The sequence below is a fragment of the Brassica napus genome, chromosome A3 (genome assembly GCF_020379485.1).
Source record: "Brassica napus cultivar Da-Ae chromosome A3, Da-Ae, whole genome shotgun sequence".
NCBI lineage: Eukaryota > Viridiplantae > Streptophyta > Magnoliopsida > Brassicales > Brassicaceae > Brassica > Brassica napus.
This window is the reverse complement of record NC_063436.1, coordinates 12,931,507-12,950,252: the sequence shown is the minus strand read 5'-3', so window position 1 is coordinate 12,950,252 and position 18,746 is coordinate 12,931,507. Positions and strand designations below refer to the sequence as shown.

The window sequence follows — 18,746 nt, the reverse complement described above, 5'->3', positions numbered from 1 at the left end:
TTTTCCTTACTTTTGTAAACATGTATTCGACACAAGTAGATGTTTAATTTGGTTCTTAATAACAGTTTTAGAGTTTTGACACAAGATATACCCCAGATAACATTTATAACTCTAGTTATATCTAAATATCTTTCACTTGTTCACTTGCCCCTTTTCTTCTAAACTCTGCCACAATGAATGACTTTTTGAATTTTTGCTATTTTACTTGTCGTGATTATCTGCCATTTATTTTCTGTGTAGTTACGTGTACTTCATTCAGCCTAGCCATTAAAATTTTGATGTGTCATAAAAACATAAATTACTTAGGACCATGAAAAAAGACTGCGTAGTCCGTACAAAACGAATGCTAAGGGCGTAATATAATCCAGAACAGTATGGTCCGTATCTCAGGTCTATACTGTCCATAACGATCCAAAACAGTCCTGTTCGCTTCATCTCATGTCTATACCGTCCGTCCATAACGCTCTTCATGCCTACTTTATCCATATATCCACTGTCCACATACGTATATACATGTTTATAAATGGGGTATAAATGTGTGTCAAATTGATTTAAGTTAAATATTTAGGTATAACTTCTCTCGTTTATTTTGCAATAGTTTCCTTTCTAAAAGCACACTATTTTTTTTTGTGAGGAAAGTGAATATTACCAACTATTTAATTATCTAGGGATATGAATTTTGTGACAATATTTGTATACTGTATATAGATAGTAGGTTAATCGTATTTGATCATAAAACTTACGAGTGCATACATGTACAAAAATGGTTAAGGGTAAGAGAAAATATAATTTAAACATAAGTATATATGTTACAAAAACATGAATATATATTTATTATACTAGACTACGATATGCATAAATAGTATATCTTTATAATTTATTAGTTTATATAAATGGAAAAACTAGGCATAAGTATCCGGATGTCTAATCTAACTCAGTTTGGGATCATGCCAGTCTTGGATTTCGAGTGTCATTCGTATATTTTAAAAGTTGGTTCAGCTTTATTCGGGTTTAGTAACAAATCTCAAAAATGGTTAAACCCGATTTGAATTCGGGTTTTCTAAACCGAAGTGCGTGATTTGTAGCCGAAACCTAGCCTAAACATGCTAAAAATCAAAGATTTTGCAACCAAAATAGAACCTACTCTAACTTTTTAAAGCTAAAACAAACGTGTTTTAAACCTAGCCTATATTTTAATCAATAAGTTGTCTTCGTATGTTTAATAATCTACACTTTAATTAATCCATAAACTATTGGTTTTATACTTTCGTTTTTATAAAAATATAAATTTAAATAGATTTACAGATCTAAACAATAAAATATTTCTGTATTTTGTCAAAATCAGTTTTTAAGAAGTTTTCTTATATATGTGTCAGAATCTGATCAATTAATTTATATACGTTGCAGTTTAAACGGTATGTCTAACAGACTGCGTAGTCCGTACAAAAGACGAAAGGTGAGGACTATAAATAATACAATCTAAACAGTATGGTTCGATTCATCTCAGGTCTATACCGTCCATAACGATCCACAACAGTATGGTTCGCTTCATCTCAGGTCTATACCGTCCATAACGCTCTTCACGCCTACATTAACCATATATAGGTGTATAGTAAATATGTAGTAATTAAATAATATGCTATATATACATATGTCTCAAATTTGTTTAATGAAATATGTAGGTGTAGTTTCTCTCTTATATTTCAATAGTTTCCCATCTAAGCGGCTGCTTTTTTTAGTGGAAAGTGAATATTACCGACTATGGTACGGTAAATCGTATTTTAATAATAAAATTTATGAGTTCATGTACACAAAATAATGTATAGGGTAGAGATATAAAAGGATACTATATAACATACTATCTCTATAATATTATTTGAGAAGTCATTTTCCTATATGGCGCACTCACGTTAAATTTCAAGATGGTTAATTACATATTTTTAATGAACTAAAAATATTATATACGATTGATATTAATAATGTATTTCTTTTTTTTCATAATAAGATTTTAGTTATAATAAGAAAATATATAAACTTTTAATATATATATATATATACAACGTAGCTTCACAAATAATTGTAAATGTAAATTTTTTTTAAGTCTTCTTCTAACAGATAATAATATTTTTACTTTGAATATATGAACTTTAATATATTTTATTGTTATTCCTTTTTTCATAATAAGATTTTAGTTAACTTTTAGTTTAATTTTCCTTTTTGATAAACACATAAATATAAAATTAAATATTTATAAAATATAAACATAAATTTTTTTTATATATATATATGAATTTTAATTATCTTTTCTAAATTTTCTCAAATAACCACAAATAAAAAGGGAAAATATATAAAATTTTACTATATATGTATATATATAGCTTTGCTTCGCAAAAAAAAATGAAAATATAAACTATTTTAGAAATCTTCTTCTAAAAATAATAATTTTTTAATTTGAATATACTAAGTTTATTATATTTATATTTTCTCTTTATTTAAACTTCAATAGGTTTTTTAACTTAAATTTCATTTTTTACAAAAACACATAAATAATAAAAAGGTATATATATAATATAAATTATATAGATTCTACATATAAATATTATAAATAATTGATATTTTACTTTTGTTTTTAAATCATTTATAATTATATGTATAATTTATATTTATAATATTATATTATTTTAATTAGACATATGATTTGGATGCGTTATATCTAATTGGTATTATATATTTAATAGAAATATATATATAATATTTTAAGATATATTTTAAAAAATAAATTTAAAAATAAAATAATATTGATATCTTTATTCAAAAATAATAATTTATTATAATTATATTTTTATCAAACAATTACTTACTTATGAATAAAATAAACAAAAATCGTAGCTCAATTTAAAAGAATAAAAGTAACTCAATATACCAAAATAAATAACTGAATTAATATGAAATATAATATTTAAAAATCACATATACAATTAAGATGGTAATGATACTTAATATAATTTTTATTTATTTATAATACATATAAATTACAAAATAACATAATACTTAGAAACAAATAAAAAAGAATATTTAATAATACTTATAATTTAATTATTTCATAAATATTTATATTTGTGCATGAACACGAAAAAATCACCTAATAATATATACATATATTACTACTAGACTAAGATCTGCATGATAATTTTTTTTTGTTGAGATCAATTTTGAAGAAGTTTTCTGATATGTGTCAGAATCTGAACTTATGTATATTGTGATTAATTATATTGATTTTATAATATGAAACATCAACCTAATTTATTACAGTTTTTGCTTTAATTTTTTAAATAAACTTTAGAATTAGTTGATGTCACTAATTGTTAACGTGAAATTGCGTATACGTTTGTCAATATCAAACTGGAAAGAAGTTTCAGAAAGAAAAATATCATACTGGAAAGGGAAATTAGTATATGAAAAAAAGACTTGCAATTTTTCATCAAAATTTAATTTAAAAAAATTATGACTGGCTAACACATATCACATATGTAGAACTTGAAAGTTACTTATATGTTAATTAGCACATAGTTGTCTTTTATATTTATAGAAAGTTACTTCTTTATAACTAAAGCTAATAAAGCGTCGAGAATATTATAAGAATTACAAAAATACACAATATAGTCAGAGTATATATAAAACTTGAAAGAAACAAAAGTCTAGGTACATGATAATCCACTGCAATCTGAGATTTAGGGGGCTGTAGGCGTTTTTTAAAAAATTCCAGCTAAATTTTGTTTTTGGTAAATTTGGGGACCTAAAAAAATATTTTTGAGGCTTTTTTCTGTGTATTTTTTTTTTCCAAAATTTTTGGGGGCCTAAGGCCAATATTTCGTTAGACTATAAATGTTAATCGTAAAAAATTTCTTGAGCAATCATGATATTATCCAAAATCATTTTCTGACACAGAGGCAGATTGTGAATATGAGATAAGATCTTATAGTAGTCCCCTCAATCTGGTGTCAAACCTTAAAAATAATTTTTTTAACTCACATTACAAAAACTTATGTGTCTAGTTAACTTAGTGATTTTGTTTAGGAATCAAAGATATTTTTTAGTTATCATCTGACTTGACCATTTCGTTTTCTAAATGCATCACAGATTCAACTGTTATTTCTAAATTAAATAAATATTTATTATATACCTAAACGTAAACTAATAATAAAAAGATTTCAGATATAAATAGTAAAATTACAAAATTTTCATAATATTAAAACATTATATAATTTGGAAATTTCTATCTTAACATATTGAATATGAAGAAACAATAGATAATAATATGATAAAAATAGTTGTGGATCCCGTTCTAAAACGCAAATTATGTTCTAAAATAATTTTGATATAGAAAAAAAAATTATTATAAAATAATGTGATGTAAATTTAATCTTATTTTGTATTCTTTAAGAAAACCATATGTTATATATTGAGTAATATAATTTTCTTAATATTTTCACAATCTTTTGTAGTTTTGACATAATTTTTTTTTGTGCACAATGAGAGTCAAAATAGGGGTAATCCACTCACCTGACTCGTCAAGTTTGTTTTAATGCTTTTGTAATCGAAATAGACTACTTTATATTTCTAAAATCATTTTTAATTGGTCGACTTTTGTTTTAATCAAACTGGTCTAATCTGTTTTTTTAGTCCATTGCACAGAAGTTTCAATCCTATTCTATCACACTATATAATCAAACAATATAAATATCAACTAATTTCTAATATTAAATAGCTAATTTTTACCAATTTCAAATACTAATTGATTATGATATTTGTATCATCTAACTATAAGAATTAGGTAAAGAAATTTTGAACTAACCAAATCTTAAAACTACGATTGTTATTTAAATTATTTATTTATACTTTTCAATTTCTTATAATTAATTTATATATGTCTTTAGAAATTTTAATCATAAAAAATATACAAAAAATATTGGATATTTTACTCAAACATCATAGTGAAACAAAGAAGTAATTTATAGCAATATAATATAAAATATATAATATTAACAGATATAGTTACGTCTGGTAAAATACAAATATACATACGATAATTTACTCAATAATTTTGTATGAATTTGAATCTGAGAATGAACAGTATAGATCTGCATCTCTTATAGTAGCCAAGATTAATACTGTTTCTGTTCTATAAATAATATTTTTATTTTTGACACATATTAAGAAAATATATTAAATATAATAATATCATAATATCATAAATGCATCATTTCATGCTATTTTTTATTTTTAATAAAATTAAACCAATAGTAATTCAATAAAATTAAGTTTATAATTTACTATTATTAAATAACAGAACACAAAAAAAACTATTTCTACTAGATTTATATTGGTCATTAAAATCTAAACTTTAAGCATTTTATATTCAGAATGTACGTTTGTGAAAATAGTTGAACAAAATCCTCTTATGTTTACATATCTAGCCAATGGAAACTGACAATTAGGGTGTATTCGAGATGTGTTGGGTCGAAAGATGTGTATCTTACGGATCATAGCAGTGAAGTTGAAAACCCATAGTAAACCTGAATCTAACATGGTATCAAAGCTCAGATCCTAAATTTCATGAACCCCTAATTAATATAACATTATCCGACCGAATATAAAGGTCGTAATTGACTCGTTCGACCGAGTATAATTGTCTAAAAGTTCCGATATTTCTTGCCGATAAGAGCCATCATCTCGAGGAGAGGTATTAGAGATATATATCCCAAATCGGGAATTTTAAGGGACATTAAGTAATATATAAAGGATTAGGGTCAATCCACTAATCACCAATTGGTTTTAAGTTGGAATCCAATAATAATTCATTTCATTAGGAAGTTAGAATATTTTAAATATATTTATAATATTTTTTTAACTGAGATTTCCTAAATTTTCTAAAAAATCATGTTTTCTTATTTATAGAATGCACTTTCTACACTGCGTAGAACAAAGACAAATCTCATAAGCAGATTCTACCTCATGTTGCCGTCAAAATAATGTCTAGATTTCACATTCTGGAAGTTGTAAAATACGTAATAAAAGTAGAAGCTGCATTTGACAGAAAAGTAGATACATTTAATAGAATTCACATTCCCTTTATTTAGAATTTTAAGTAAAACTAGATTGTTCGTTTAAAAAAAAGTAAACAAACATGTTTAATCTAAAATTCACTTTCTACTAACCGATTTTCCGTAGAAGATGAATTCTACTTTTAATAGAACGTAATTTTAAAATTTAATTTATCAAAAAAATTTTTTAAAAAAAACAGTTAGTGTGTATGAGTGTTTTATTAATTGTTTCTATTTTTACAATTTTCTGATTCAAAAAACTATTTATTTCATTAACTTTTAGAATTGAAAATGGTAAAAGAGAAAAGAATAGATAAAAAGAAAATTATACCAAAAAGACAACCATGATAAATTTTTGTTCAGTTTTGATAATTTTCCAAAAAAAACAATAACTTCGTTAAGCCAGTCACAGTTTTTGGCGTATGTGAAGAAATGTAAAACCTTGTCGGATAGTATAAATTAAGTGAATGTAAACGTATGGAGACAGGAATCATCTTCTACGAGCAGAACCATGTGATTTTCCTCAGTCACTTTATCGTATCATATATGACCCATATAAAAATTAAAGTCATTGACTCTCACTAAGTCCATTATTCTCCCATGCACAATCATCGCTAGGCCCTGTCTCCTATCTACGATAACTTACACTCAACACACATATTGACATATATAGATGTTTTATTCGTAAGTTCATTATCCCTACAACAAATTACAGAACTTACCCATGTGAACTTGTATTTGTATTATAGCTAATCCGTTTGAACCGCAAGCTGATTTATGTTTTTTTTTTACTAACAAGCTGCTTTATGTTTATATGTCAATTAAATCTTTAGCTTGGAGATCGTTAGATTCAGCTCTAAATGTAAAATAGTAATCCACATAATTAATTAACTATACAAAACTCAAAATACATACAACGGTTAGTAGATCCGCCACATAGTATTATCAAACACTGACCCAGGTTTAAGAAACAATAACCCAAACTACTCGTAACGTTTAGCAAAAGAAATAAAATAAGAAACTACTCATAACGCGACACGTCAATTATATCATATAATACTATATATGTATGAAAATTGCGTGAATGTATCCTAGATGGCACGCATCCCAAACCCTATATAAATAATGTGTGTAAGTATGTCCAAATATATTGAAGCACCCAAGTTCCTAAGCGAGGTGGAAACACAAGATCCCACAAAATCCGTTAATGTCTTGTGACTCACAGCCAACACAAATAGGTCACTACATTAAATAAACTATATATAACTATGCCTAACAAGGTCGCTGACATGCATTTCCACCGAGAAGAAGAAGAAGATGCTGGAGCGATCAGGAGATCATCCTCAAGAACACCGAGAGGGCATTTCGTGGTTTACGTTGGTACGAAGTTGGAAAGATTTGTGGTCCCCACAAGGTTTCTGAAGAGCCCTTCGTTTCAGAATCTTCTAGAAAAGGCTGCCGAGGAGTTCGGTTACGCGGAGGCTCACCCTAATAAGATTGTCTTGCCCTGTGATGTCTCTACTTTCCGAAGTCTCGTCATGTTCCTGACTTCTCATGACAAGTAACACATATATCTGATGTGTTATAATTTAAATAGTCTTGTACTATTGGATCTTAATTAATCTGCGAGTGTAAGTTCTTTGTTTATCATATGTTGAACATTATCTTAACGCGCTTTTGATTTCCAACCTAACACTACGTAAAACTTAAGTACGTATTGTATACGAAACATAAAACTCAAAAACTAAAATCAAATAATGGATGAATTCTTAATATTTTCATTACCACGGTTTACAGAAAGAAAATCTTAGCAGGTGGAAAATTTAAAGAACCCTGAAGGTTATGGCTCTGCCTTATATACAAATATCTAAACCTAATTGGAGATCTAAGGGCAACATTATCGCAACGTCCCAGCTGGTCCTTAAGGGCAGGGAACCCACAAAAACACCAGGACCGAGGGGAAAAGTCGTTATATAAGCAACGTCCCAGTTCGTCCTTCGTCCTTCGTTCTTTGATATCTCTTGCGTCCTTTGCTTTTTTTATTTTAAGGACTTAAAATTGTCCTAGCGATAATGATGGCCTAATAGTGATACCAAAATATACAGATAACTACTAGTACCTAAATACCCAATAAGAAGTAATCAGTTTTCAGATATGCTTATATCTCAACATCCTTTTTGAAATTGGAATGTGTAGATAAAAATCAACCAACTTTAGAAAAGTACATCAAACTCTTTTTCATCTAAATCCTTCATAGATCATAAGCAGGTCTCAAAAATCACCCCGTAGTCTCATAAACAATGATAAGCAAGTCAAAAAGGAAGCATCCAAACATACAAACATTTGTTACACATGGAAAGTACCAAAAGACTTTACATCTACAGAAATCCGGCCCAAGTCTCATAAAGAATGATAAGCAAGTCAAAAAAGAAGCATCCAAACATACAAACATTTGTTAACTCTAATCATATAGGGTGCAATTAATGGAGTGTGAATTAACTGCAAACGGACATCAAAAAGATTAGCTACAAATGTTGGTGGCTGAAATTAAAACAACTAGGCAAAATAGGAAAGCATAGGCTTCTTTAAGAAAAGTTATAAGAATAATTGCAGATAACATGCAACAAACACGATATAATATATTTATGGTTTTATATATGGTCTAGGACTCAGAATATAATCTTATAATTATAGCAGCAATAGTTAAATGTATTGGTTTGTTAGATATAGCAAATCAATACATTTATTACACCAAAAAAATCAATACATTTATCTTTTGTTGTTTATTGTAAGATATATGCATTAGTCCACCAAGTTCTAACAAATTTCACCAAAATTTGCAACTTAGTTTTCGTTAGTCATGACGCTTGACCAAATGCTGATTCAAGTTATCCAAATCTCATAGGTCGATGCTTAGAAAAATCATCTTTTCAGTACAACTACCTCAGTATAAATAGTAGAACTCGATACAACTACTACAGTAGAATTAGTAGAACGTGGTACAACTACCAGACTAGAACTTGATACAATTTTTTAAAAAATTTGCATTTTCAAATTTTTTAAAATTTCATTTAAAAAAAAATATTAATTTGGAAAGTCAACAAGGGTAAAAATCGGGTTTCCATGTTTTCATTAAAAGGTGAAGGGCATTCAGATTACTTAAGGATATAATGGATTTCTTTTTTCTATATAAGGGTATATGAGATGATGGCTCGTGTATTTGCCTAGCTTTAATCACTCGTAACCTAGGGTTCGCGTTTCTCCAGTGTACCAGAATAACCCGTAGTCCCTGATGCCTTTCGGGAATGGAAAGAATATTTATGTTTAACTATTTTTATGAAAAAAAACCAAAAAAAATAACAATTTGTGAGACCGTCACTCGAGTGATGTATGATAGTCATTGTGAAATCTTCTCCCTTCTCTCATCAAACCTCCATTTTTGAAGCTTGTTCTCCGACTCCGGTTTCTCTCTTAGAGTCGGAGTCGGGTTTAGTTGCCATGGATCATCTCTTTTTGGGGTTTAATTGGTTTAGATCTTCAGTTTTAATCCATTTTTTCTCTCAACGAGTTTAGATCTTGATCTATATTCTCGTTTTACCGGAGGGAAAGAGGGCTTTTGATAATCTGTTATGGTTTTATTTTGTTACTGATTTGCATGCCTTTTAATTGGGCTGGTGGTTCTGGGTTGTGATTTGAAACTGTGGGCTTATCGATTGATTTTGCATTTCTTCGAGTTCTCCTTGAGTCTTTTCCGGTTCGATCTTTTTCCTCTCTTGCATGTTGAGTGTGGCGGAATCCGGTTAAGGTTGTATTCGCTCCTTGTCTTCTCCATACGGATCTGATCGAGATCTGGTCCTTGCATAAAGCTTCTTTAATGGCGTTCTCAAATCATCTATCCGACGTCGCAGCAACTGGTTTATTGTTATGGAACTCAACTTGTTCTGTCTTGCTGGTTCTTGAAGCTTGGTTCTTTTCAATGGTTGGGCTAGGAGGTTTCAGTAATTGTGGTCTAGCTGTGACGTGGCTTCCTCGACTTACGTGTATTAAGGATCTTGTCCAAGTTTGCATGTAGAATTGATCTAAGTCTTTTTGTTGGTTTCAATCAGTTCGGTTCTGTGTTACTTTAGTTTTTGGCATGGCAAATAGTAAGGAGAAAAAGACTAGGATAGCATCAAACCAAGTTTTTGTTCCCAAAGTAGCACTCAAGGCTCAAAGTCATAAAAATAGGTTTTATTAAAGAGGTAAATATACACTTATACCTAATTAATCCAAACCTTAGGTTTAGAGTTAAGGGGGTGGAGTTTTGGAATTAGAGTTTAAAATTTTATAAAAAATAAATACTAAAATAAAAAATAAAAATTTTTAAAACAGTTTCAAAAATTATTTTTAAACTATAAAAAGAAAATTTGAAAAAACAATAAAAAAAATTTAAAAAAAAAATTTAAAAAAAAATTATAAAAACATATAATCTGAAACTATAAAAAATATCTTTTTTTTATTTTTTTTTTTATTTTTTTTTTTATTTATTTATTTTTGTTTGTTTATTTAATTTTAAACCAAGGGCATTAGGGATATTTTACACTTTAATGAATGTCATTTTTGTGAGTTTCTCCTTCTAGTGCTATTTTTGAGACATAAACTTCAAAATGTGTTATTATTGACAATTGCCCAATAGTAAGTGTATTTTTGGTTTAATCTTAGCTTCTTGATTCCCATGTGGGTTTTCGTTTCTGGGGATAGATTTGTTATCCGCCGGTTTTAGTCTTCAGGGTTTATTACGTCGGCTTTGTATTCTACCTCTGAATTTCAATATAATATCCTAGTGTTTAAAAAAAAAAGTGAGACCGTCACTCTGTTAAGATAAAATTAAACGAATATGGAATTCTTTTTTAAAATTATTATATTGTCCACCTAACCAAATAACAAGCTTAAGAAAAATTAAATAAATATTGTCCACCTACCAGTCCATACATTGGGGTTTGCTTTATGTGATTAAAAATTATTTTAAAAAATTGAGAAAAAGGGGACGGGAAACCGATAAATCGTGTATCCCAAGTGAAAAGTCCAATTTGCCAAATCAGACAATGAGATTCAGAAGTACTCCTCTGTACGTCGCCGTTTAATCCACGTAGACCATAAAGCAACCGGTCATAACCGGTAAACCCTGTCTCTTAACGTCGACATTTTTCTTACCAGACCCGTGTTAGTGTTTCGGTCTCTGTCTTGACAAGTCCCGTTTTGTCTTCTCCCTCTATAAAATAACAGCTTCACTCTTCATGACTCTTTTTTCCCCTTTTTCCACTCACTTGTCCCCTTCTCTCCCATTCTCCGGCGACATCGCCGGCGATCGTTTTAACTACCGCCGCTACAAACTACCCTCGTGTCCTTAGGTTTGATTTCCTTATATCTCACTCACTCTATGTTAAAACATGTATGTATCTGCGTCTTTACCTACCAATCTTGTCTTGAAATTGTAGATCTGATTTCTCTTCTCGAGATCTGTTCTTTGTAGTTGACTCTAATAACATTCTTATGGATCTTGATCTGTTTCATTTATTAACATAATTTTCCTAATTAAATTAAATATGAATTAAATGTATTGATATTCACTATTTTGGATTATTATTCCGTTAGATAATTCTTTTTTATTTTATCATTGATATATTCCTTTAATTGTTTGGATAAAGTATTATTCTGAACAAAAGAAAAAAGACAGCTAGATTCAAAGTCAATTAATGTTACTAAACTAAGCAAATCTCTGTTTCATGTTTTATCTTCAAGTAACTGATTCTTATCTCTGAAACATCGTAGATCTTGTCCTGTCCGTTAAAACCAAAGAAATGGAATGTCCTAAAGAACCATTGGAATCACAGTGTTCTTTATCCGAGATGGATGATTTCGATCTGACTCGAGCTTTGGACAAGCCGAGGCTCAAGATCGAAAGGAAGAGATCGTTCGATGAGAGGTCGATGAGCGAATTATCGACTGGCTACTCAAGACATGATCTAGACATGGCTCATTCCCCTGGAAGCAGGTCGTTTGTTGACACACCTCTCTCTTATGTTAGGAACTCGTTCGAGCCTCATCCAATGGTTGCAGAGGCCTGGGAAGCTCTGAGAAGGTCGATGGTTTTCTTCCGTGGTCAGCCCGTTGGTACCATTGCAGCTTATGACCATGCCTCTGAGGAGGTCTTGAACTACGACCAGGTAATAACCAACACATATAAACCCATTATATTTTCAAAGATATGAGACGTCAACTTGTGAAATAGTTCTACCAAATGAGCTCAAGTCGACATCCTTACTTTTAAATAATTAATGTATTGTTAAGAAATAAATTGTTTAAAATACCACTATCACTTTTCAAAAATACACTTTATCAATAATATTCTTACATTTGGGTTTAGGTTTAGTGATTATTGTTTAGGGTTTAGTATTTAGGTAGTTAATTTAATCTTTTTATCACAAATTTAAGGTGTTTATGAAAATAGTTATCTTTTAAAGTGAAATTTGAAAAATGGTATCAAACTTGCGGTAAAATTAAAGTTCCTCTTAATTAATCTTTGCATTATTAATTTTTCATAGTTTTTGATAAAAATGAAGGTCACATTAATTTTATTTTGGTTAAGATCCTCGAGTCTAGAGCATAGAATATCTCAAAACTTTTGTAATTTTCGTGTGTGTAGGTGTTTGTACGAGACTTTGTGCCGAGTGCACTGGCGTTTCTGATGAACGGAGAGCCAGATATAGTGAAAAACTTCTTGCTCAAGACACTTCAGCTTCAAGGTTGGGAGAAACGGGTCGACCGGTTCAAGCTTGGGGAAGGAGTTATGCCGGCGAGCTTCAAGGTGCTTCATGATCCTGTCCGTAAAACCGATACAATCGTTGCAGATTTTGGAGAAAGCGCTATAGGAAGAGTGGCACCGGTTGATTCAGGGTTTTGGTGGATCATACTTCTCCGTGCCTACACAAAATCCACTGGAGATTTGACTCTGTCTGAAACACCAGAGTGTCAGAGGGGAATAAGGCTTATACTCTCACTCTGCTTGTCTGAAGGGTTCGATACTTTCCCCACGCTGCTTTGTGCTGACGGTTGTTCCATGGTTGATAGGAGAATGGTAAGAACATTCTTGTGTGAATCTATAATCATAAATCTTTGATGATTCTTACCAATTCTTGATTTGTAGGGTGTTTATGGATACCCCATTGAGATACAAGCTCTGTTTTTCATGGCGCTGAGAAGTGCCTTGTCGATGCTGAAACATGACGAGGAAGGTAGAGAGTTCATAGAGAAGATTGTGAAGAGACTTCATGCATTGAGCTTCCACATGCGTAATTACTTCTGGCTCGACTTTCAGCAACTCAATGATATCTACAGGTAAAATGGATATTCATTCGTATAATATTATGGTTTGATGTGACTCTAAAATGATTAAACTTTTGTGAAGGTACAAGACGGAGGAGTACTCACACACGGCGGTGAACAAGTTTAACGTGATGCCGGACTCGATACCGGACTGGGTTTTCGACTTCATGCCTCTCCGAGGAGGGTACTTTGTCGGGAATGTAAGCCCGGCCCGCATGGACTTCAGGTGGTTTTCATTAGGCAATTGTGTCGCCATCCTCTCTTCTCTGGCGACTCCTGATCAGTCGATGGCCATTATGGACCTCCTCGAGCAACGTTGGGAGGAGCTGGTTGGTGAGATGCCGCTCAAGATATGTTACCCTTGCATCGAGAGCAATGAGTGGCGGATCGTTACCGGCTGTGATCCTAAGAACACTCGATGGAGCTACCACAATGGCGGATCTTGGCCAGGTTAGTATTATTTGGTCTAAATTAAAACGACATATGAATATCTATAAGCTTATAACTAGGCTTTGTTTTTCTTTTGTGCAGTTTTGCTGTGGATGCTGACAGCTGCGTGCATCAAGACCGGTCGGCCTCAAATAGCGAGGCGAGCCATCGACCTGATTGAGTCACGGCTTCACAGAGACTGCTGGCCAGAGTACTACGACGGTAAGCTAGGAAGGTACGTTGGGAAACAAGCAAGGAAATACCAGACTTGGTCAATCGCAGGTTACTTGGTTGCTAAGATGATGCTTGAAGATCCTTCACATATTGGGATGATCTCTCTTGAAGAAGACAAACAGATGAAACCTGTTCTCAAGAGATCTGCTTCGTGGACTTGCTGATTTTTAACCTTTTTTCTTGTATTATATAATGTCATTTGAGACTTGTCCTTTATTCGAGATTAAAGGAATGCAAAGACCTTTCGTTTGTTTTGTTTCATAACTCTCTTTTATCCAAACTAGTTGATTACTAAAAAACAGAACTAGTTGATTACTAAACTAGTAAAATGCAAGGGAATTGTTTTTATAAACCAACCTAATTTCCGTAGCAAATTTGCAAGGGAATTGCGATTTGCTAGAGATTTGCTTGGGACTTGTCTAATTCTCTTGCAATTCCTTTAGACTTTTTTTTTAAATTTTCTTCTTTAACTTAATGATTTGGAAGTGTTTTGTTTTAAGTTCTTAAAATTGCAAAGTAGCAGCAAGGGGGCCCTTGAAAAAAAAAAATTAAAAGTTTGAGGTTTGTTAAGGGTTTAAAGTTTCAATTTTGGTTTAGGGATTATTTAGTTTTAGATTACATCTATACTATACTAAAAGGGGATATAAGCCATGGAGAAGGTGTCTACATAGGATAGAAAAATCAACCAATCAGAAAACCCGAAATTGCCATGTCATCTCATTTATTTTTCGTAAAAAATAAAAAAAACAATGCGAAGGTGAGAATCGAACCCGGGTTAGTATGACATATATATAGGACAGTTACCACTAAGCTATTGAAACATTCTTGGACACATATACAAGAACCACTAAGTATATAATCACAAACTCTTATGTACATTTACAATAATATAAATTCAACTTTCAAGACTCCGATACTTTGTTTTGTAAAAACAAAATAAGTAAGTGACTAAGCTAATATATTCTTAGAAAGTGTGAGAACGTTGACAAATATGAAAAAGCATAGATTTTTGTTTTCGTGACAAAGTTAAGAATTTTGTAAAAGTAAGTTTAACATATAAATTTTCGTGACAAATATGAAAAAGCATAGGAAACAATTAAAATATACTTCTCTAATGTCTTAATAAAATATTATTTAAGGGTGTAATAATTAAATATATTAATTCAATAAATTTTGTAATTTATAGACAAAACAATAACACAACAAATTTTGAAACATTTGTTTAACCTATCGATTTTTTTCATGAGAATCCAACTAAACAAGATAAAAAAATAATTAGATTTAAAAATATTTAATTACCATTTTATTCAATTTTGATTAATTTCAAATTGTCATAATGTATCTTTTTGAAGTTACAAATATGAAAAAGCATAGATTTTTGTACAATTTGACAAAACAACTCAAAACATATTTTTCTAATGTCTTAATAAAATATTATTTAAGGATGCAATAATTAAATATATTAATTCAATAAATTTTATAATTTATAGACAAAAAAATACCACAAATTTTTTTAAAACATTTGTTTAACCAATCGATTTTTTTTTCATGAGAATCCAACTAAACAATTAGATTTACAAATATTTAATTACCATTTTATTCAATTTTGATTCATTTCAAATTGTAATAATGTATCTTTTTAAAGTTACAAAAAAAATAATGTTCTTTCTTTATTAAACTAACATTATATATAGATTCTATATACACAAAATAAATATAATATAACAACATAAGCTTGCTTTCCTAGATTCATATGAAAACTTTTTAAGTTATCCACCAAAGCAAATTAATTAAATCAATGAAATTGTTAAAATACAGCAAATTAATATATAATTTTATTTTAAATTAAATTATTTAAAAAGTGTATTTTCGTTCAAACAAAATAATAAATAAGTAAAACTGATTTGATGGTAATTTTTATGATATATATATATATATATATATATCAATTCTGTGAAAGAAATAGAAGTTTAATATGAAAAAAAATCTTAAATACAAAAACCTCTAAAAAGTAACAAAAAAACTAATAAATTAAACTATGATATCACTTAAAAGCTTCTTAGACCATATTAATAAAATATTTAAGTGATAATAAGACAAATTTGATTTTTTTTCCAGCAAAAGTTTATTATTAATTAGCATCAGTTATTTCAAGATGTTTAAGAAATGGTGGACAAAAAAATAGGATGGACATTAATGATATATGAACTATGAATAGTACTTTGTGAAGCAGACTTAGATAACATATCTGCATATCCATTTCCAGTCATTTTTGATGCCTAAATTCAATTTCTTCAGAGTAGTTATTCCACAAGTAGATCATATGAGATATTGTTTTGATATGTAGATTTGTTTTTTCAATGTTAAGAAGATTGATAACTGTAAAAATGTCTCCTTCGAATATGATATGTCTATAACCGAGTCCCCAACATGAAACAAGTTTGTTTAAAAACTAAATAATTTTATTTTTCTTATATTATATAATCAATATATATTATTTACTGATAATAAAAATATAGTTATTCTTCTATCACAAATATCTATGCAAATATGTGAATCAAGTACAACAATCAAACAACATAATGATTTTCATAAAGAAAATTTAAAAAGTATATTTATGTTATGTAGTCATATTTTATATTCTTTAAATAATGTAATACAATATTATACATTATTTTTTTAGAATTGAGAAATACATATATCAGTTAGACAAATTAAGCGATACTTAACCAAATTTGATTTTTATTTTGTGAGCAAAAAGTTTATTATTAATTAGCATTACTTATTTCAAGATGTTTAAGAAATGATGGACAAAAAAATAGGATGGACATAAATGATATATGAACTATAAATAGTTTTTTTTAAAGCTGACTTAGATAACACATATGCACATCCATTTCGAGTCTTTTTTGATGCATAAATTCAATTTCTTCAGAGCAGTTATTCCACAAAGAGATCGTATGAGATATTGTTTTGATATTCAGATTTGTTTCTTAATTGTTAAGAAGATTGATAAGTGTAAAAATGTTTCATTTGAATATGATATGTCTATAACCGAGTCCCCAACATGAGACAAGTTTGTTAAAAAGTAAATAATTTCATTTTTCTTATATTATATAATAAATATATATTATTTACTGATAATAAAAATATAGTTATTCATCTATCACAAATATCTATGCAAATATGTGAATTAAGTACAACAATCAAACAATATAATGATTTTCACAAAGAAAAAATAAAAAATATATTTATGTTATGTAGTCTTATTTTATATTCTTTAAATAATATAATACAATATTATACATTATTTTTTAGAATTGTGAAATACATATAATATCTTATCCGCGCGTAGCGCGGTTAAAAAATCTAGTATAAGTAAAAACAATTCGAAGTAGGTAAATTTGGGTGTAATATTTTGTGTGTTTAGGGGTATATGGTCTAAGGAGGGGTCAAAGAAAGGGCTTGCATTGTGGAATGGGGCTTTGTTTATTGTGGAACGAGGTATAATTTTACTTTAACCAAAAAAAAAATATATTTTATAAACATTTTTAAATGTATATGGATTTCAGGAAATTTTATATCATCATCATACAATTGTTTTAAGTGTCCGAAATTCGGGAATTGCGATTGTAAAATATTTGCGTGGGAACCCTATCAATTCCCTTGCTAATACTGAATATATTTTTTATTTGGAGGTTTCATTTGAATGGCGTATCGAAAACATAATATTGCATAACATTTGTGAGGTGTATAAGGATTTTGGGAAATTAATTAACATCAAACAGTTGTTTTTTTATAACGCAGATTTATTTTGGACAGATTCTAATTGGACAAACTGAGAATGCAATACACCGAGCTGATTTTGCCAATTTGGATCTTTCGCTCTCTGTCAGCACTCTCTCTATCACTTTTATGATATTTGCATCTTGCACCAACAACAAAAACGTCGTTTAAGAGTTTTCTTCACATAAATGTCTACCAGTGATTATCTATTAAGATTTTGCTTCTTTGTATCAAGAAGGCGACTATTTTATAGTGTAAATACTACCTTTCTTGGCTGTTGAATCGTAGGCATGACGTTAGCAACATCTCCAACCACTATTATATTGTTAGTATTTCCTCGATCATCCCTCTCCGTTGGTGAAATTATTGAATGCCTCCAATCACCGTTGATTATATACTTGTAGTAGTATCTGCCACATTGTCAAAGATAAAATTAGAACGCCTTCGTGATCCCTCCAAACCAGAATTCAACCAACATGCATGAAGATTATGGAACGTATTTCGAAAATAAACACAAATGGAATAAAATCAAAGAAGCTTAGACTTTACTTTTCCTGTGAAAACCTAACTTCTGTTTCAAAACGTGGACCACCCTTGTGTTGTGTGTTTCCTTTATCGGTTCTTTCCAGTAAAATCGCCAACCAACTAACAGTTAATAAATATTTCAATTATTTGGAAGCTTAATATTTTTTTTTACAAATTTGGAAGTCAATGTATATAAAAAATTTTATTCCAAAATTTTTGGGGACCAAAGAGAATGTTTCGTTAGGTTTGGCCAAGGACCGGCTCTGCATCCACCCCCGCCACAGAGCAAACCAGGGTGCAACT

The 18,746-nt window shown here is 29.6% G+C and overlaps 2 protein-coding genes across 3 annotated transcripts; both read left to right on the top strand.

Annotated features, from left to right (window-relative positions):
• Window positions 1-6,467: 6,467 nt before the first annotated feature.
• Window positions 6,468-10,225, top strand: LOC111214606 (auxin-induced protein 15A-like). The gene has a single exon (XM_048776010.1). It carries the CDS (start codon window positions 7,373-7,375, stop codon window positions 7,667-7,669), a length of 297 nt encoding a protein of 98 aa, XP_048631967.1. The 5' UTR covers window positions 6,468-7,372; the 3' UTR covers window positions 7,670-10,225.
• A 1,065-nt stretch (window positions 10,226-11,290) lies between these two features.
• Window positions 11,291-14,391, top strand: LOC106438487 (alkaline/neutral invertase CINV2-like). Of its 2 annotated transcripts, none has more exons than XM_048776008.1 (6): window positions 11,291-11,494; window positions 11,916-12,310; window positions 12,790-13,221; window positions 13,291-13,481; window positions 13,552-13,919; window positions 14,001-14,391. In XM_048776008.1, the coding sequence occupies exons 2-6, from the start codon at window positions 11,945-11,947 to the stop codon at window positions 14,294-14,296; spliced, it is 1,653 nt and encodes a 550-aa protein (XP_048631965.1). In that variant the 5' UTR covers window positions 11,291-11,494; window positions 11,916-11,944; the 3' UTR covers window positions 14,297-14,391. The 2 variants fall into 2 exon arrangements, with proteins under 2 accessions (XP_048631965.1, XP_048631966.1); XM_048776009.1 differs by having other exon boundaries at window positions 11,325-11,535.
• Window positions 14,392-18,746: the final 4,355 nt, after the last annotated feature.